The 22,156-nt window shown below is 44.3% G+C and overlaps 1 protein-coding gene across 3 annotated transcripts; it reads left to right on the plus strand.

Annotated features, from left to right (window-relative positions):
- Window positions 1-289: 289 nt before the first annotated feature.
- LOC121555204 (cyclic AMP-responsive element-binding protein 1) lies at window positions 290-21,834 on the plus strand. 3 transcript variants are annotated; one of them, XM_041869048.2, is made up of 8 exons: window positions 290-475; window positions 10,884-10,978; window positions 17,241-17,408; window positions 17,617-17,717; window positions 17,828-17,976; window positions 18,679-18,861; window positions 19,076-19,232; window positions 19,483-21,834. In XM_041869048.2, exons 2-8 carry the CDS (start codon window positions 10,892-10,894, stop codon window positions 19,625-19,627), a joined length of 990 nt encoding a protein of 329 aa, XP_041724982.1. In that variant the 5' UTR covers window positions 290-475; window positions 10,884-10,891; the 3' UTR covers window positions 19,628-21,834. The 3 variants fall into 3 exon arrangements, with proteins under 3 accessions (XP_041724982.1, XP_041724981.1, XP_041724983.1); XM_041869047.2 differs by having other exon boundaries at window positions 291-475; window positions 17,238-17,408; XM_041869049.2 differs by having other exon boundaries at window positions 291-475; window positions 17,262-17,408.
- The last annotated feature ends 322 nt before the right edge of the window (window positions 21,835-22,156 follow it).

The following is a 22,156-nucleotide window of genomic DNA, read 5'->3' on the forward strand; positions in this document are numbered from 1 at the left end:
AATAATATAAAATAAATAAAACACCAGGTTAAGAAAATACAGAAAACGTATAGTCGTAAATTAACACACACCACAGGTAGCCACATCCTAACAATTGCACTTGGCAGGTGCCAACTAGTCGCTACAAAGTAACCTCCCTAAATGTAAAAAAAATTAATAATAAACGCTACTTTGAAACAGAAAGATTACAATTTGGAGAGCGCTCGGATGCAACGTTCTAGCCTAAATGTTCGTTCTTTTCCGCCCACTTTCGGGATGACTTCGGTTAACTCCGTCAGCCATTCGGCTTGTTCCGCCCATCATTCCGTCGTTCTCGATGGTGCCGCTGACGATTTGATTTTCCTCTCTCTCTTCTTCTCTGTGTTGTTGTTTTCGGTGACGCGACGGAGGTGTAGCCTGACGCGGTCTCTTACGTGTCGGCCTGAATAAAAGTGGAGCTCCGAGGGCCCGGGAGTGACGGAGGGAGTCTGTATCGGTAAGAGAAGACTAGTGTCCGGGAGGAAGAGAGACAAAGCGCGTCCCAAATAAGATATAGTCTGGGCGAATTTCGGCCCGGAGGAACAAAGAAATCATGGCGGCGGGCTTATTACAGGCAGTCATGCAGACAAGGAGGGAGGGGAGGCTGCTGCTGCTGCTGCTGCGGCGAGTAGCCTGGAAAAAGACAGGGAATGAGGAGTATGCTAGCCCGCCAGCCAAGATCGAGTGGAACGTTGCTTGTTTGGACAGCATATTCTGTGATGCGGTTTTACAAGCAAATGCGTCCTGTCATGAAATCATAGTATGTCCCTCTAAAGATTGAAGGATATTTGCGCGCAGTTGAACTTCTTGCGCAGCAGCCTAGCCTGTAGAATAGAAATGCAAAGGGAGATTTCATGAAGCCTACAAAATGCAGGTGTTAAACCAAACTCAACTGCTAAATACTGTTTGTTACGAAAACTCTGGGTATTCTTGAATTTCAATTCTTAAAGTGCAAAATTATATATTGGCTTCACCATGATATGAGATTTGTCGATTTTTTTGTCCACTAGTCAAATCAACTCTTTGGGAGAACCGTTGTTGCTTGCCTGGTCTAAAATAAATAAACCTAGACAAGTGCCCAGATTTGGATGTGGTTTATGTATCCATATGCCTGGGTTGTTACAATGATATGTCCCATCATGTCACGCTAGTCTATTTGCCTCTAGTCGTTCTGTTTGCCAAAATTAAGTTATATAAGAGTAGCCTAGTCGAAACATTCTCAAACACATTAGGCTACTCAGTTTTTTTGTAGGTCTATTTTGGATATTCACTTATTATACAGAATTATATTATGTTTCATATTGCGCTTAAAAGTTGACCTAAATTATCTTGAACTAAATGTAAAACCAATGGTAACCTATGTATGTATGGTATGTCACAGAGGCGGCGGCCGCACTCTCCATGTGGCTCTCTGTCTTGTCACGGAGTTTAGCTTATCTTCTAATCTACTGAATGGTAGTGATGTGCAGTTCGCGAACGATTCGTTCTTTTTGAACTACTGACTCGAGAGTCATGATTTATTTTTTTCCGAGTGACTCGTTCATTTTAGTCGTTCGTTTGATCTGTTGGCCGCAATGAATTCAACAGCAGGATTACGCGCTCCTCCGGCTCAGCCAATTATGTATATACACCCTGGACTGCTGATGCAATGTATTGGCCATTGAGATGCTTTGAACCCACCGGTCCAAGTATGGGTAGCTGCAACCCAATATGGCGGCTGGAGTATGGGGCGAGTGGGTGTATCGAAAGCGAATCAGCTAATTGGGCCGATTTGTTTCCACTCGAGACCGTTTTGCATGGCAGATTGGGCTGCACGAAGAGTCAATAAGCCGGCAACCAGTGCACCAGTGTTGTATCGACTTGCCTGCTGGTTATCAAGGTTGTGTTGCTGGTGGTCGCTGACATGGTACATTTTTTTCTCTCACATAATTTTATTTCAAGCAGGATAGCAGCCTACACAAGCGTTAGTCCCCTGTGCTCCAGGTAGCACGACACCCATGTTCCTACACTGTCAAAGGTAGCAATTATTGGTCTTGTTTTTATTTATTTTTATTGAAGATCAATAATACATTTCAAAACAGGGACAATACAAGCTACATAGCTAATAATATAAAATAAATAAAACACCAGGTTAAGAAAATACAGAAAACGTATAGTCGTAAATTAAGACACACCACAGGTAGCCACATCCTAACAATTGCACTTGGCAGGTGCCAACTAGTCGCTACAAAGTAACCTCCCTAAATGTAAAACATTTTTATAATAAACGCTACTTTGAAGCAGAAAGATTTGAAGGGCGCTCGGATGCAACGTTCTAGCCTAAATGTTTGTTATTTTCCGCCCACTTTCGGGATGACTTCGGTTAACTCGGTCAGCCATTCGGCTTGTTCCGCCCATCGTTCCGCCCATCATTCCGTCGTTCTCGATGGTGCCGCTGACGATTTGATTTTCCTCTCTCTCTCTCTCTCGTTCTCTGTGTTGTTGTTTTCGGTCATGATTCGTTTTTTCCGAGTGACTCGTTCATTTTAGTTGTTTGTTTGACCTGTTGGCCGCAATGAATTCAACAGCAGGATTACGCGCTCCTCCGGCTCAGCCAATTATGTATATACACCCTGGATTGCTGATGCAATGTATTGGCCATTGAGATGCTTTGAACCCACCGGTCCAAGTATGGGTAGCTGCAACCCAATATGGCGGCTGGAGTATGGGGCGAGTGGGTGTATCGAAAGTGAATCAGCTAATTGGGCCGATTTGTTTCTGCACGAAGAGTCAATAAGCTGGCAACCAGTGCACCAGTGTTGTATCGACGTGCCTGCTGGTTATCAAGGTTGTGTTGCTGGTGGTCGCTGACATGGCACATTTTTTTCTCTCACATGATTTTATTTCAAGCAGGATAGCAGCCTACACAAGAAATAACTAATATTGATAACCATATAGATGTCGCCTTGATACATACATAGTCTACTACTCAATGGGAGGGCATTCTTTTTTATTTAACCAGGCAAGTCAGTTAAGAACAAATTCTTATTTACAATGATGGCGGCCTACCTCTCCCCTAACCCAGATGATGCTGGGCCAATTGTGCGCTGCTCTATGGGACTCCTGATCGGTTGTGATACAGCCTGGGATCGAACCTGGGTCTGTAGTGATGGGTCTGTAGCATTGCGATGCAGTGCTAGAGGCATTAGACCGCTGCGCCACTCGGTCCCCTCGGCAACAACACCGGGGGACAGTGCCCTTCGCTCCTGCTTAACAAGCACTACTGTCCGGCAAGGCGTGGGAAGTCTACCAAGTAGCCAATATCAGTGTCACAGTAAACACACACATACAATGCATGAAGTAACAGTACACCCATCATCAATACTTTTAATCCAAAATAAACAATTGTCAGTTTTATAACTGAAAATGTACCATTATTTGTGTAAAACTAACAGTGATATACGACTCAGACTCATCCTTTGGCTTCAGAACAGAAGTACAAACTTGCAGTATAATAGCTAAATGTGCGGTAGTTGTGCGGAAAAAAACAGCTCAATCAAAACTGTCTAACCTATAGCAGGGCGCTTTCGACACACCCGCTCCTTTCCACATGCCCACTACTTTCCTTTCGACACACCCACTCCTTTCCACACGCCCACTACTTTCCTTTCGACACACCCACTCCTTTCCACACGCCCACTACTTTCCTTTCGACACACCCACTCCTTTCCACACGCCCACTACTTTCCTTTCGACACACCCACTCCTTTCCACACACCCACTCCTTTCCACACGCCCACTACTTTCCTTTCAACACACCCACTCGCCCGTACTCCTGTCACAATATTGGGATGCTAATACCACAGAACAATAAGCCAGATATTTCACCAGAGTATAAATTTTAAGCATACGGCTAGTGTTTCCACTCACTACCAAATATGGTGATGAGAGGAAGCCCAGTGGCTAGCAGTGGGAGAAGATGGAGCGAGATGTAATTTGGCCGACATTCTGCTAATTTGATCTCCATACAGTTTTCTGTTTCCAAAACTAGAATCTGTAACAAACAGAGTGGACTGCGTTTTGTAGACTTTACCGTTTGCTAAAGTTTCAAAAAAATGGTGTTGTTTAGAAGGAGTGCAAGGGTGAATTGAGTTATTACACATGCACTTCACAGCTATAACGGAAATATGCAAATAAATGCTAGAACCAATAGGATCTCACTAGCTTGTGTTTGGCCCCACCCACCTCCTTGCTTGTTCTGCCCACTATGATTTGCTCCCATTGGAAACGACAGGCTCTGGTCTATCTTGGGTTATCTTGGGTCATTAAGTTTTGACTGTAGTCGACTGCAAGTTTCTGCAGTTGCTCTTCGCCAACTTCATCCTACCGTCATCGCCTGCATTGTGGGAGGCTCTTTTGTCAACCAATCCTCAGGGTGTTTTTGTTTGACCCACGCAAACGTGACAAAGATGCTACTGAAACAGGAACCAACTTTGCCACATTTCACATTGCCTACCTGTTGGCTCTTGGTCGCTGTAGCCTATCCTTCTCCTTTAACTTTTAACTCCATCATTTAATTCCATCTTCCATTGATTAGATATCTCCTAACTTTTGCCACACAAGGAGCGAGGCTCTATGACTGTAGCCTATTGATGCTTTGATGACCTATGATTGGCCAACAACAAGCTACACGCGCCACTCTCATGAAAAGCAAAGAGCAGCAGCATAAATTATACAATTTCTCTCGCTCTACTGCAGCAGTAACATTCGGATCTATATGGGTCCTTCCGGACAAGTCAGTTAAAATTACACATACCCAAGACCCATGACAATCATATAAGATCTGACCCAGACCAGTGACATTATTTAGAATTCTGGATCTGGGTATTCAGGTACAGGTGGATCCGTGAAGACCTCTAGTGTGATGCGCGCATGTGTTTATAACCCAGAAATGGGCCGCTTCCTCACTCCAGTACAATGTCGGTCTCAAATAAGTTTCGACACACCCATCAGTTTTCCAGAGGTTGTCTCAGGACATTCCTAATATAAATCACATTGTCAAAGGGTTACCCTAACTCCCTCACTTACATGTACTGCATATGTACAATGTACACTGAGGGTACAAAACATTAAGAACACCTTGATTTTGCCCTCAGAACAGCCTAAATTCGTCGGGGGCATGGACTCTACAAGGTGTCGAAAGCATTCCACAGGGATGCTGGCCCATGTTGACTCCAATGCTTCCCACGGTTGTGTCAAGTTGCCTGGATGTCCTTTGGGTGGTGGACCATTCTTGATACACACGGGAAACTGCTGAGCGTGAAAAACCCAGCAGCGTTGCAGTTCTTGACACAAACCGGTGCGCCTGGCACCTACTACCATATCCCGTTCAAAGGCACTTCAAAATCCTTTATCTTGCCCATTCACCTTCTGAATGGCACACATGCGCAATCCATGTCTCCGTTATCTCAAGGCTTAAAAATAATTTCTTTAACCTATCTCCTCCCCTTCATCCACACTGATTGAAGTGGATTTCACAAGTTACATTAATAAGGGATCATAGCTTTCACCTGGATTCACCTGGTTAGTGGCTTGGGAAAGTATTCACCCCCCTTGGCATTTTTCCTATTTTGTTGCCTTACAACCTGGAATTAAAATAGATTTTTTGGGGGTTTGTATAATTTGATTTACACAACATGCCTACCACTTTGAAGATGCAAAATATTTTTTCTTGTGAAACAAACAAGAAATAAGACAAAAAAACAGAAAACGTGGTTATGCGTGCATAACTATTCACCCCCAAGGTCAATACTTTGTACAGCCACCTTTTGCAGCAATTACAGCTGCAAGTCTCTTGGGGTATGTCTCTATAAGCTTGGCACATCTAGCCACTGGGATTTTTGCCCATTCTTCAAGAAAAAACTGCTCCAGCTCCTTCAAGTTGGATGGGTTCCGCTAGTGTACAGCAATCTTTAGCGCCATCCATCATTCCTTCAATTCTGACCAGTTTCCCAGTCCCTGCCGATGAAAAACATCCCCACAGCATGATGCTGCCACCACCACGCTTCACTGTGAGGATGGTGTTCTCGGGGTGATGAGAGGTGTTGGGTTTGCGCCAGACATAGCGTTTTCCTTGATGGCCAAAAAGCTCAATTTTAGTCTCATCTGACCTGAGTACCTTCTTCCATATGTTTGGGGAGTCTCCCACAAACGTGTTTGCTTATTTTTTTCTTTAAGCAATGGCTTTTTTTCTGGCCACTCTTCCGTAAAGCCCAGCTCTGTGGAGTGTATGGCTTAAAGTGGTCTTCATGGTGCCGCTTGCTTGGTGGTGCCCCTTGCTTAGTGGTGTTGCAGACTTTGGGGCCTTTCAGAACAGTACAGTGAGGGAAAAAAGTATTTGATCCCCTGCTGATTTTGTACGTTTGCCCACTGACAAAGAAATGATCAGTCTATAATTTTAATGCTAGGTTTATTTGAACAGTCAGAGACAGAATAACACTAACAAAAAATCCAGAAAAACGCATGTCAAAAATGTAATAAATTGATTTGCATTTTAATGAGGGAAATAAGTATTTGACCACCTCTCAATCAGAAAGATTTCTGGCTCCCAGGTGTCTTTTATACAGGTAACGAGCTGAGATTAGGAGCACACTCTTAAAGGGAGTGCTCCTAATCTCAGCTTGTTACCTGTATAAAAGACACCTATCCACAGAAGCAATCAATCAATCAGATTCCAAACTCTCCACCATGGCCAAGACCAAAGAGCTCTCCAAGGATGTCAGGGACAAGATTGTAGACCTACACAAGGCTGGAATGGGCTACAAGACCATCGCCAAGCAGCTTCGTGAGAAGGTGACAACAGTTGGTGCGATTATTCGCAAATGGAAGAAACACAAAAGAACTGTCAATCTCCCTCGGCCTGGGGCTCCATGCAAGATCTCACCTCGTGGAGTTGCAATGATCATGAGAACGGTGAGGAATCAGCCCAGAACTACACTGGAGGATCTTGTCAATGATCTCAAGGCAGCTGGGACCATAGTCACCAAGAAAACAATTGGTAACACACTACGCCGTGAAGGACTGAAATCCTGCAGCGCCCGCAAGGTCCCCCTGCTCAAGAAAGCACATATACAGGGCCGTCTGAAGTTTGCCAATGAACATCTGAATGATTCAGAGGAGAACTGGGTGAAAGTGTTGTGGTCAGATGAGACCAAAATCGAGCTCTTTGGCATCAACTCAACACGCCGTGTTTGGAGTAGGAGGAATGTTGCCTATGACCCCAAGAACACCATCCCCACCGTCAAACATGGAGGTGGAAACATTATGCTTTGGGGGTGTTTTTCTGCTAAGGGGACAGGACAACTTCACCACATCAAAGGGACGATGGACAGGGCCATGTACCGTCAAATCTTGGGTGAGAACCTCCTTCCCTCAGCCAGGGCATTGAAAATGGGTCGTTGATGGGTATTCCAGCATGACAATGACCCAAAACACACGGCCAAGGCAACAAAGGAGTGGCTCAAGAAGAAGCACATTAAGGTCCTGGAGTGGCCTAGCCAGTCTCCAGACCTTAATCCCATAGAAAATCTGTGGAGGGAGCTGAAGGTTCGAGTTGCCAAAATTTCAGCCTCGAAACCTTAATGACTTGGAGAAGATCTGCAAAGAGGAGTGGAACAAAATCCCTCCTGAGATGTGTGCAAACCTGGTGGCCAACTACAAGAAACGTCTGACCTCTGTGATTGCCAACAAGGGATTTGCCACCAAGTACTAAGTCATGTTTTGCAGAGGGGTCAAATACTTATTTCCCTCATTAAAATGCAAATCAATTTATAACATTTTTGACATGTGTTTTTCTGGATTTTTTTGTTGTGATTCTGTCTCTCACTGTTCAAATAAACCTACCATTAAAATTATACACTGATCATGTCTTTGTCAGTGGGCAAACGTACAAAATCAGCAGGGGATCAAATACTTTTTTCCCTCACTGTATATACAGTTGAAGTCGGAAGTTTACAGACACTTAGGTTGGAGTCATTAAAACTTGTTTTTCAACCACTCCACAAATGTCTTGTTAACAAACTATAGTTTTGGCAAGTCGGTTAGGACATCTACTTTGTGCATGACACAAGTAATTTTTCCAGCAATTGTTTACAGACAGATTATTTCACTTGTAATTCACTGTATCACAATTCCAGTGGGTCAGAAGTTTACATACACTAAGTTGACTGTGCCTTTAAACAGCTTGGAAAATTCCAGAAAATGGTGTCATGGCTTTAGAAGCTTCTGATAGGCTAATTGACATCATTTGAGTCAATCGGAGGTGTACCTGTGGATGTATTTCAAGGCCTACCTTCAAACTCAGTTCCTCTTTGCATGACATCATTGGAAAATCAAAAGAAATCAGCCAAGACCTCAGCAAAAGAATTGTAGACCTCTACAAGTCTGGTTCATCCTTGGGAGCAATTTCCAAATGCCTGAAGGTACCACGTTCATCTGTACAAACAATAGTACGCAAGTATAAACACCATGGGTCCACGGAGCCGTCATACCGCTCAGGAAGGAGACGCGTTCTGTCTCCTAGAGATTAACGTACTTTGGTGCAAAAAGTGCAAATCAATCCCAGAACAACAGCAAAGGACCTTGTGAAGATGCTGGAGGAAGCAGGTACAAAAGTATCTATATCCACAGTAAAATGAGTCTTATATCGACATCACCTGAAAGGCCTCTCAGCAAGGAAGAAGCCACTGCTCCAAAACTGCCATAAAAAAGCCAGACTACGGTTTGCAACTGCACATGGGGACAAAGATCGTACTTTTTGGAGAAATGTCCTCTGGTCTGATGAAACAAAAATAGAACTGTTTGGCCATAATGACCATCGTTATGTTTGGAGGAAAAAGGGTGTGGCTTGCAAGCCGAAGAAAAGCATCCCAACCGTGAAGCACGGGGGTGGCAGCATCATGCTGTGGGGGTGCTTTGCTGCAGGAGGGACTGGTGCACTTCACAAAATAGATGGCATCATGAGGAAGGAAAATTATGTGGATATATTGAAGCAACATCTCAAGACATCAGTCAGGAAGTGAAAGCTTGGTCACAAATGGGTCTTCCAAATGGACAGTGACCCCAATCATACTTCCAAAGTTGTGGCAAAATGGCTTAAGGACAACAAAGTCAAGGTATTGGAGTGGCCATCACAAAGCCCTGACCTCAATCCTTTAGAAAATCTTTGGGCAGAACTGAAAAAGCGTTTGCGAGCAAGGAGGCCTACAAACCTGACTCAGTTACACCAGCTCTGTCAGGAGGAATGGGCCAACATTCACCCAACTTATTGTGGGAAGCTTGTGGATGGCTACCCAAAACAATTGACCCAAGTTAAACAATTTAAAGGCAATGCTACCAAATACTAATTGAGTGTATGTAAACTTCTGACCTACTGGGAATATTAAATAAATCATTCTCTCTACTATTATTCTGACATTTCACATTCTTAAAATAAAGTGGTGCTCCTAACTGACCTAAAACAGGGAATTTTTACTAGGATTAAATGTCAGGAATTGTGAAAATCTGGGTTTAAATGTATTTGGCTAAGGTGTATGTAAACTTCCGACTTCAACTGTATACTGAGATCATGTGACAGATCATGTGACACTTAGATTACACACAGGTGGACTTTATTTAACTAATTATGTGACTTCTGAAGGTAATTGGTTGCACCAGATCTTATTTAGGGGCTTCATAGCAAAGGGGGTGAATACATATGCACGCACCACTTTTCCGTTATTTATTTTTTAGAATTTTTTGAAATAAGTTATTTTTTTCATTTCACTTCACCAATTTGGACTGTTTTGTGAATGTTCATTACATTAAATAAAAATAAAAATAAATTTAAATTACAGGTTGTAATGCAACAAAATAGGAAAAACGCCAAGGGGGATGAATAATTTTGCAAGGCACTGTATGTCATGGAAAAAGCATCTTAATGTTTTTTATGAATTGGGTGGTTCGTGTTCTGAATGCTGATTTGCAAACTGCCATGGTATATCAGACCATATACCACGGGTATGACAAAACATTTATTTTTACTGCACTAATTACCTTGGTAACCAGTTTATAATAGCAATAAGGCACCTCAGGGGTTTTTGGTATATGGCCAATATACCACGGCTAAGGGCTGTATCCAGGCACTCCGCGTTGCGTCTTGCCTAAGAACAGCCCTTAGCCATGGTATATTGGCCATATACCACACCCCCTCAGGCCTTATTGCTTAAGTATACTCAGTGTAGAAGACTATGATAAAGCTCAGGAATAGCCTTGAGCTCTGTCTGTGACTGTGCCATATTCACTTTCACTTGACCTCTCAGTCACATCCGTGAGAAGTGGCTTCACCCTGCTTTACTTCTAAGAAGGTAAAAGCTATCATGTTGCCAGTGACATTTAAGTGACACAAGACGTATACAACTTTGTCAGTTATAAACAGATTCTATTTCAGTTATTAGCTACTGTATTCATAAAAACTGGAAGGACATCTGTGGTCATAGTTTTATATTGATTTGCACAAACAAACACTTGGCTAACAGACAGAGTTGGTTGAGAGGCTTTCCACTGATATCCTTCCAATGAACTGTACAGGAAGATTAATTAAATGTATGGTAATACCATAATACCAAATACCAGTTAACTATCAATTGTGTTGAATCCTTCAAAATAATTACTTGGAGAAAATACTACTAAGTACTAAGGCTACTACCATTTTCTTTATACAAACTAGGTCAAACCAGCTGAAATGATCATCAGCATTACTCTGATTTTCTCCTTGTTGATCATAACAAGATATGCATCAGAAAGTCTTCTCTAACCCTAATATCCTCCGCTCCCCTTTCCTCCAACAGCTAAGTCGATGACCATGGAGTCGGCAGCAGAGGTTCAGCAGGGAGGAGACACAGAAGTGTCAGAGACAGACAGCCAACAGATCGCCCACTCACAGGTTAGTACCCTGCTACATACTGGTACTGTACCTCATCACTACTACCACTCACAGGTTAGTACCCTGCTACATACTGGTACTGTACCTCATCACTACTACCACTCACAGGTTAGTACCCTGCTACATACTGGTACTGTACCTCATCACTACTACCACTCACAGGTTAGTACCCTGCTACATACTGGTACTGTACCTCATCACTAATACCACTCACAGGTTACTACCCTGCTACATACTGGTACTGTACCTCATCACTAATACCACTCACAGGTTAGTACCCTGCTACATACTGGTACTGTACCTCATCACTACTACCACTCACAGGTTACTACCCTGCTACATACTGGTACTGTACCTCATCACTACTACCACTCACAGGTTAGTACCCTGCTACATACTGGTACTGTACCTCATCACTAATACCACTCACAGGTTACTACCCTGCTACATACTGGTACTGTACCTCATCACTAATACCACTCACAGGTTAGTACCCTGCTACATACTGGTACTGTACCTCATCACTACTACCACTCACAGGTTAGTACCCTGCTACATACTGGTACTGTACCTCATCACTAATACCACTCACAGGTTAGTACCCTGCTACATACTGGTACTGTACCTCATCACTAATACCACTCACAGGTTAGTACCCTGCTACATACTGGTACTGTACCTCATCACTAATACCACTCACAGGTTAGTACCCTGCTACATACTGGTACTGTACCTCATCACTAATACCACTCACATGTAAGCCTACACTGCCTCCCTGTCTCTCTACCACACACACTACTACACACACTACTACATCTACCACACACTTCTACATCTACCACACACTGCTACATCTACCACACACTGCTACACACAATACTACATCTACCACACACTACTACCACACACTACTACACACACTGCTACACCTACCACACACTACTACATCTACCACACACTACTACACACACTGCAACATCTACCACACACTACTACCACACACTGCTGCATCTACCACACACTGCTACACACACTGTTACATCTACCACACACTACTACATCTACCACACACTACTACACACACTGCTACATCTACCACACACTGCTACCACACACTGCTACATCTACCACACATAACTACCACACACTGCTACATCTACCACACACTACTACCACACACTGCAACATCTACCACACACTGCTACATCTACCACACGCTACTACCACACACTGCTACATCTACCACACACTACTACCACACACTGCTACATCTACCACACACTAATACATCTACCACACACTACTACCACACACTGCTACATCTACCACACACTACTACACACACTGCTACATCTACCACACACTACTACATCTATCACACACTGCTACACACACTACTACACACACTGCTACATCTACCCCACACTGCTACATCTACCACACACTGCTACCACACACTGCTACATCTACCACACAATGCTACATCTACCACACACTGCTGCATCTTCCACACACTGCTACCACACACTGCTACAGCTACCACACACTTCTACATCTACCACACACTACTACCACACACTGCTACATCTACCACACACCGCTACCACACACTGCTACATTTATCACACACTGCTACATCTACCACACACTGCTACATCTATCACACACTACTACATTTACCACACACTGCTACACACACTGCTACATCTACCATACACTGCTACATCTACCACACACTACTACCACACACTGCTACATCTATCACACATAACTACCACACACTGCTACATCTACCACACACTACTACCACACACTGCAACATCTACCACACACTGCTACATCTACCACACGCTACTACCACACACTGCTACATCTACCACACACCGCTACCACACACTGCTACATTTATAACACACTGCTACATCTACCACACACTGCTACATCTATCACACACTACTACATCTACCACACACTACTACCACACACTGCTACATCTATCACACATAACTACCACACACTGCTACATCTACCACATACTACTACCACACACTGCAACATCTACCACACACTGCTACATCTACCACACACTACTACCACACACTGCTACATCTACCACACACTACTACATCTACCACACACTGTTACACGCACTACTACACACACTGCTACATCTACCACACACTGCTACATCTATCACACACTACTACATCTACCACACACTACTACACACACTGCTACATCTACCATACACTGCTACATCTACCACACACTACTACCACACACTGCTACATCTATCACACATAACTACCACACACTGCTACATCTACCACACACTACTACCACACACTGCAACATCTACCACACACTGCTACATCTACCACACGCTACTACCACACACTGCTACATCTACCACACACTACTACCACACACTGCAACATCTACCACACACTGTTACATCTACCACACACTACTACACACACTGCTACATCTACCATACACTGCTACATCTACCACACACTACTACCACACACTGCTACATCTATCACACATAACTACCACACACTGCTAAATCTACCACACACTGCTACCACACACTGCTACATCTACCACACACTGCTACATCGACCACATGCTGCTACACACACTACTACCACACACTACTACATCTACCACACACTGCTACATCTACCACACACTACTACACACACTGCTACATCTACCACACACTGCTACATCTACCACACACTACTACCACACACTGCTACATCTACCACACACTACTACCACACACTGCTACATCTACCACACACTACTACATCTACCACACACTGCTACATCTACCACACACTACTACCACACACTGCTACATCTACCACACACTACTACCACACACTGCTACATCTACCACACACTACTACACACACTGCTACATCTACCAAACACTGCTACATCTACCACACACTACTACCACACACTGCTATATCTACCACACACTACTTCATATACCACACACTGTTACACGCACTACTAGACACACTGCTACATCTACCAAACACTGCTACATCTACCCCACACTGCTACATCTACCACACACTGTTACATCTACCACACAATACTACCACACACTGCTACATCTACCACACACTACTACCACACACTGCTAAATCTACCACACACTTCTACCACACACTGCTACATCTACCACACACTGCTACCACACACTGCTACATCTACCACACACTGCTACTACACACTGCTACATCTACCACACACTGCTACATCTACCCCACACTGCTACATCTACCACACACTGCTACCACACACTGCTACATCTACCCCACACTATTACATCTACCACATGCTGCTACATTTACCACACACTGCTACACCTACCACAGACTGCTAAATCTACCACACACTGCTACATCTACCACACACTACTACACACACTACTACCACACACTGCTACATCTACCACACACTGCTACCACACACTGCTACATCTACCACACACCACTACTACACACTGCTACATCTACCACACACTACTACATCTACCACACACTGCTACACACACTACTACATCTACCACACACTGTTACATTATCACACACTGCTACGTCTACCACACACTACTACATCTATCACACACTGCTACATTTACCACACACTGCTACATCTACCACACACTGCTACAGCTACCACACACTGCTACATCTACCACACACTACTACATCTACCACACACTGCTACATCTACTACACACTACTACCACAGACTGCTACATCTACCACACACTACTACACACACTACTACATCTACCACACACTGCTACATCTACCACACACTGCTACAGCTACCACACACTGCTATATCTACCACACACTACTACATCTACCACACACTGCTACACACACTACTACATCTACCACACACTGTTACATTATCACACACTGCTACGTCTACCACACACTGCTACATCTTCTACACACTGCTACATCTACCACACACTGCTACATCTACTACACACTACTACATCTACTACACACTACTACCACACACTGCTACATCTACCACACACTACTACACACACTGCTACATCTACCACACACTACTACACACACTACTACATCTACCACACACTGCTAGATTTATCACACACTGCTACGTCTACCACACACTGCTACATCTACCACACACTACTACATTTACATTTACATTTTCGTCATTTAGCAGACGCTCTTATCCAGAGCGACTTACAAATTGCTACATACCGTATTTTCCGCACTATAAAGCGCACCGGATTATAAGGCGCACCTTCAATGAATGGCCTATTTTAGAACTGTTTTCATATATAGGGTGCACCGGATTATAAAGCGCATAGAATAGAAGATACTGCAGTCAAACGTTTGACTGGGGTTGCGTTATGCATCCACTAGATGGAGCTGTGCTAAAGGGAATGTCAACAAAACAGTCAGATAAAGTCAAACTTTATTAAGCGTTCTGACAACAATTTTGGGGTCTTTATACACACACAAGTGGTGTGGGACTGTGAGTAAGCACAGTACCGGTGTTTACTGACTACGGTAGCCGTAATGCTGCAAGCGGTGCGGCTTTGTAGTTTACCAGTCGTACTGAAACATTTCATTATTATTAAATTGTTTTTATTGGTTTTTCATACTAAAACATTTTGACAGAGCGCCTTGAGCGCCGTGTACAACCAGTATGGATCAACCAATTAACCAATTGATCCATATATAAGGCGCTCCGGATTATAAGGCGCACTGTCGTTTTTTGAGAAAATTAAAGGCTTTTAAGTGCGCCTTATAGTGCGGAAAATACGGTACTCACTGACTGATAGGGAATGTGCTGACACTCCATACACACACATACAAACATTACATCAGAGATCTATGACTCACAGAGAGACCCTGTGGTACTAGAAATATGGTCATCTACCAGAGGAGGCTGGTGGGAGGATTTATAGGAGGACGGGCTCATTGTAATGGCTGGAATGGAAAAAATGGAACGGTATCAAACACATCAAACATATGAAAACCACATCGATTCCATTCCAGCCATTACAATGAGCCCGTCCTCCTAGCTCCTCCCACCAGCCTCCACTGACTGTCATCTACCCCCCGAGTTCAGCGAGAGCCAGACATATGTAAGATGCAAGCAGGAGACAGCAGGATGACCAGACTGAGACAGTAGGATGACCAGACTGAGACAGTAGGATGACCAGGCTGAGACAGTAGGATGACCAGGCTGAGACAGTAGGATGACCAGGCTGAGACAGTAGGATGACCAGGCTGAGACAGTAGGATGACCAGGCTGAGACAGTAGGATGACCAGGCTGAGACAGTAGGATGACCAGACTGAGACAGTAGGATGACCAGGCTGAGACAGTAGGATGACCAGGCTGAGACAGTAGGATGACCAGGCTGAGACAGTAGGATGACCAGGCTGAGACAGTAGGATGACCAGGCTGAGACAGTAGGATGACCAGACTGAGACAGCAGGATGACCAGGCTGAGACAGCAGGATGACCAGGCTGAGACAGTAGGATGACCAGGCTGAGACAGTAGGATGACCAGGCTGACACAGTAGGATGACCAGGCTGAGACAGTAGGATGACCAGGCTGAGACAGTAGGATGACCAGATTGAGACAGCAGGATGACCAGGCTGAGACAGTAGGATGACCAGGCTGAGACAGCAGGATGACCAGGCTGAGACAGTAGGATGACCAGGCTGAGACAGTAGGATGACCAGGCTGAGACAGTAGGATGACCAGACTGAGACAGTAGGATGACCAGACTGAGACAGTAGGATGACCAGATTGAGACAGTAGGATGACCAGACTGAGACAGTAGGATGACCAGGCTGAGACAGTAGGATGACCAGATTGAGACAGCAGGATGACCAGGCTGAGACAGTAGGATGACCAGGCTGAGACAGTAGGATGACCAGGCTGAGATAGTAGGATGACCAGGCTGAGACAGTAGGATGACCAGGCTGAGACAGTAGGATGACCAGGCTGAGACAGCAGGATGTCACAGAATATACTGTACATACTGACATCACTCACGCTACCGTTTCATTCTCATACACACAAGAAATACGTACCCATACACACAAAATAATGTAGCAAACAGGTATTTTATAAACGTACGTAGTAGGGCCCAGAAAACCCCAAGTTTTTCCAGACTAGGAGAGACTCGGGGGTTCTAGTCATAGGTGTGTGTCCCCCCTGGACAGCAGGATTATGTTTATGCTTTGCAGGTTTCCATGGCAGCGGGCCACGCCACGTCCAGTGGTCCTACGGTCACCCTGGTGCAGCTGCCCAACGGTCAGACGGTCCAGGTTCACGGGGTCATCCAGGCCTCTCAGCCCTCTGTCATACAGTCACCACAGGTCCAGACTGTTCAGGTGAGTAGACATTTTCATCTAACCTTTCATTTATAGAGGTTTGTCTCATTATGATAAAAATACCTTAGCTAAAACTTTAGCTTAGATACAATAACTTTGCACCCCGGTACAACTCTGACCACCACAACAGGCCACAAGAAGAATATACTGTGATAGAGCAAGTATTATTACTAGCCCAGCACTAACACACCTGATTGAACTGTTCCAGATCTCCACCATAGCAGAGAGTGAAGACTCCCAGGAGTCAGTGGACAGTGTGACTGACTCTCAGAAACGCAGAGAGATCCTCTCACGTCGCCCCTCATACAGGTACACGTTGATGTGTGTGTGTGTGTGTGTGTGTGTGATAATGCTGTACTGTGAGTACTGTTAGTTTGTGTGTGTGTTTTATCTAACGTCCTGACCTCTGACCCTAACAGGAAGATCCTGAATGACCTGTCGTCAGGTGACACCCCGGGGGTTCCCAGGATTGAGGAAGAGAAGTCGGAAGAGGACCCAGCACCCGCCATCACCACGGTTACCATGCCCACATCATGCCCCATCTACCAGACCAGCAGTGGCCAGTACAGTACGTCACCTTTGACCCTTTGTTCTTTTACTCAACAATGTCACTGACAAAGAGGTTATTTACAGTAAGAGGGTAGTTTAAGCAAGATCTTTAGTTGCTTATGTTGCAACCTTATTCACAAACTGTCTTTTCCTTCTCTCTCTGTCTCTCTCTGTCTCTTCTCTCTCTCTCTCTCTCTCCGTCTCGCTCCTCTCTCTCTCTGTATCTCTTCTCTCTCTCCGTCTCTCTCCTCTCTCTCTCTGCCTCTCTCTCTCGCTGTCTCTCTCGCTCATCTCTATCTCTCTCTCTCTCTCTCATCTCTCTCTCTGATCTCTCTCTCTCTCATCTCTCTCTCTCTCTGATCTCTCTCTCTGATCTCTCTCTCTCTCTCTCTCTCTGTCTCTCTCTCTCTCATCTCTCTATCTGTCTCTCTCTCTATCTGTCTCTCTCTCTCTCTCTCTCTCATCTCTCTCTGATCTCTCTCTCTCATCTCTCTATCTGTCTCTCTCTCTATCTGTCTCTCTCTCTCATCTCTCTCTCTCATCTCTCTCTCTGATCTCTCTCTCTCATCTCTCTCTCATCTCTCTATCTGTCTCTCTCTCTATCTGTCTCTCTCTCATATCTCTCTCTCATCTCTCTCTCTGATCTCTCTCTCTCTCTCTCTGCCTCTGCCTCTCTCATTCTCTCTCGCCCCGTCCCTCTCACCTCCCTCTCCTCTCCCAGTCGCCATCACCCAAGGCGGTGCGATCCAGTTGGCCAATAACGGAACAGATGCGGTCCAGGGACTGCAGACCCTGACCATGTCCAACACTGCGGCCGCCCAGCAGGGCACCACCATCCTGCAGTACGCCCAGACCTCAGACGGCCAGCAGATCCTGGTGCCCAGCAACCAGGTGGTAGTGCAAGGTGAGTGGTAGTGCAAACACTGGCCTTACCTCTTGATATGGATAAACACACAAACAGACAATCGGCGTGTTTGAATGGAATCAGTTTGAGCAGGGAGAGGCACAGAATTGCTTCTGCACATTATCAGTGATTCTGCACATTACAACTGCAATGTAGTAGATTTCAAACACATGGCTCCATATTTGACCTCCTGTATCATTCCATTGTTCCCCAGCTGCGTCTGGAGATATGCAGGCCTACCAGATCCGCACGGTCCCCAACAGCACCATCGCCTCTGGGGTGGTCATGGCTTCCTCCCCTGCCCTGTCTGGCCAGGGGGGCCCAGAGGTAGAAGTCACCCGCAAGAGAGAGGTCAGACTCATGAAGAATAGGTAAGGACATATAGTCAGAGTGAGGTTCTCTTTAGTTATGGTCCACTGTGAACTCAATTTAGCCAAGACCTGTGCGACTTCTAGTAAAACATTATAATGGCTCATACATGCTACAAGTAAAGCATTACACCTGTCTGCATTAAGTAAAGTGTAACCAAGAACCTAGAGAGATGCTGTGTAACATCCCATGCTAGCTGAGCCAATAGCCGGTGGTTTCCCTGACTGTGTCTTGGTCCTTGTTGTCACACAGAGAGGCGGCCCGCGAGTGTCGCAGGAAGAAGAAGGAGTATGTCAAGTGTCTGGAGAACCGCGTTGCCGTGCTGGAGAACCAGAACAAAACCCTCATAGAGGAACTGAAAGCTCTTAAAGACCTGTACTGCCATAAATCTGAGTAGCCCCAAACTACCCCATCATACCCCCCAAACCTTACCCAGTGGGCATCAGACTGCACATCAACCTGTACAGAAACTCTGCCAAGCGTTTGCCCACAGACATGACCCCTGACATCTGAAGCAAGAGGATGTGAGAGAGAAGACAGAATGAAAATGGATTGATGGACGGGAGATTAGTGACGGACAGTGCTTTGTGGGAATTGTAGTTTTGTAAGTAAACACGACCACCCCGGCCCATACGTCCCCCAATCTCCCATCCACCAATCCATTTTCACCCTGTCTTCTCTCTCACATCCTCTTGCTTCCACTCCTTCTTCTCCCGCTCACTTGTTATCCACCTTTCCATCTTTCTTCTCCTCTCCCAACTTCTCTCAATATTATCCCATCGTGGAACACGAAGGATGAGGATTCCTTTGTCAGTTGTGGATCCAGAGATAACGTGATGAAACAAAACACTAACTCTTACACTATTCAAGCTTCTTGTTTGGGGTTTGTTTACTGGGAAGTCAAGTCACAGACTTCCGACATCGTTAGTCTTTTTTAATTAACCTGAAGCCAATCAAACAAGAGGGTTAGCGTCTGACTGTCCAATAAGCTCAAGAGGAGGTCAAAACAAGGAAGTCAAGACAGCCTCTAGAACCCTGGTATTGGGTATTGGAGTCAGTTAGGACATGTATATGAGATTGCTCTACAGTAGATCAGATGAGATCAGATCATGTTGTTTTGAGTTACACCTCCATGAGCAAGATAACCGATCAACTCGGATTCATCTTCCATTTCAAGTGTCTTGGGTGTTTTCTTCCTTTTGTTACTTGCTGATATCTGAGATTTTATTAACTTTTGTTACACTCTAAAGATGTAGGTTGTTGCTGGGTGGTGGTGGAATTTGGATCCCATAAAACTACTAAAGGAAACACATTCATGTCTGAAGATAGGAACCAATTGTCAGTACACTCCACATAGCCTGAAATTCACCCAAGTAAATCTTGCTGGAATAGATCATTTTGTAATCTCCGGCATAGATACAGACACATATTTACAGTGAGTGTACTACTGTACATGCATACATATGATTACATTAACAATATGTTAGTAGGTTTACATAGGACTTGGGAATCCATCTTCTAACGTCACAGACAGAGATACTTTGTGTTCTGTTTATGATTGGATAAAGTAGTACCATATTGCATTACATATTAGTTATTTTTCTTTTGATATTATTACTGTACGTGGAGCATACAGCATGTGTAGATTTTACTATGATATTTCTATTGATTTGGAAAAAACATTGTTATGCATAATATGAAACCAAAATAGATGTACGTATTTGTATCATGCATTGCAGTAAATAAAATTGAAACAATATACATCTATATTCCTTTAGTTTACCAGGCTTATCACAATGTCGGCAGCTAAAAGGCCTTTTTGAAACTCCTCTGCTCATCTTTAGGTTTTGTTAACCTAACGTAGCAGGCGTTTCTGTCTTTCTGGTCCTGACGAGAAAAATTAACTGTCAGGAGAAGTTCTCTTCTGCACTGTTGAACCAATCCAGTAAATGTGGAGGAGGAGTTAAGATGGAGTGTCGCCTTGTTAACGTCCAAAACGGAAGTCTCATCACAGGCTCTCTTTCCATTTCCCTTGAAAAGCGGATGCATCCGGTAGTTTCCGACCCGTAGAGAGTGCCTTTTCTAGACAGGCGAGTGGACAGCCTGTTTGAAGCTATTACGACCCACAAGATATATCAGTTCAATTATGGCTCTAGGTTTCATTTTGCTGTAAATGGCTAAGAAATCAATTTGATGCTTCCTGCCACACCACTCATCTGTACAGAGGACTGAGAGACCCAAGTGGTTGGTTGTAAAAGCCTCGAGCGAATGTTGTAACAGGTTTAATACAAATGTATTTTATCACAGAAGGCCTGTGACATTTATCTTTTTTTTTTACTTTTTATCTTTTTCCCCATAGAAAAGGCAGCAACACCATGATGTAACGAAATCTGTTTTCCTTTTTGTTAGGTATTATGTCATGTGTAATGTCACGGTACTGTAAATGCATTTGTTTTCGTTTTGCTGTTGGGGTGGGGATAAAGAGTAGCCTAAATATGACTGATCAAGTTTTTAATGTTTGTATTTTTACTGTGTTTGTATGTTGAGATTAAGTCAATCCAGTGTTGCTCTTTTTTTATACATTAAAGGACTGTTTAAAATGTACTGTATTCATCATGTTATGTGAATATTGTAAAAAGGAAAGTGGGTTGGGTTGGGGTGAAATGGTCACAGAAAGAAATGTGCTTCTGATTGTACAGAGGTAGCACTGTAATTTTGTTATTCTGTTGTGAGCAAACGGCGAAGCCATCCATTGAGTCGTATGGATCATCCCCTTTCCCTGGCCTTACTCTATTTCACACAGACGATTTGAGATGATAAATGGCAGAGGTTATCTCTTAGCAGAGCTTTTTCAGGGTAGATTATGCATTCATGCTGAGGGGATGCAATTTGACACAGCACACCTTGAGCTTCAGCTTTGCCGGCT

Source organism: Coregonus clupeaformis, chromosome 40 (genome assembly GCF_020615455.1).
Source record: "Coregonus clupeaformis isolate EN_2021a chromosome 40, ASM2061545v1, whole genome shotgun sequence".
Classification (NCBI taxonomy): domain Eukaryota; kingdom Metazoa; phylum Chordata; class Actinopteri; order Salmoniformes; family Salmonidae; genus Coregonus; species Coregonus clupeaformis.

Excerpts from the sequence above, each read along its gene's own strand:
- LOC121555204 (XM_041869047.2), top strand. The coding sequence starts at position 10,892 with ATGACCATGGAGTCGGCAGCAGAGGTTCAGCAGGGAGGAGACACAGAA. Across the intron at positions 17,409-17,616 it reads CACAGGTCCAGACTGTTCAG|ATCTCCACCATAGCAGAGAG; the intron begins GTGAGTAGACAT and ends GAACTGTTCCAG. Across the intron at positions 17,977-18,678 it reads GACCAGCAGTGGCCAGTACA|TCGCCATCACCCAAGGCGGT; the intron begins GTACGTCACCTT and ends CTCCTCTCCCAG.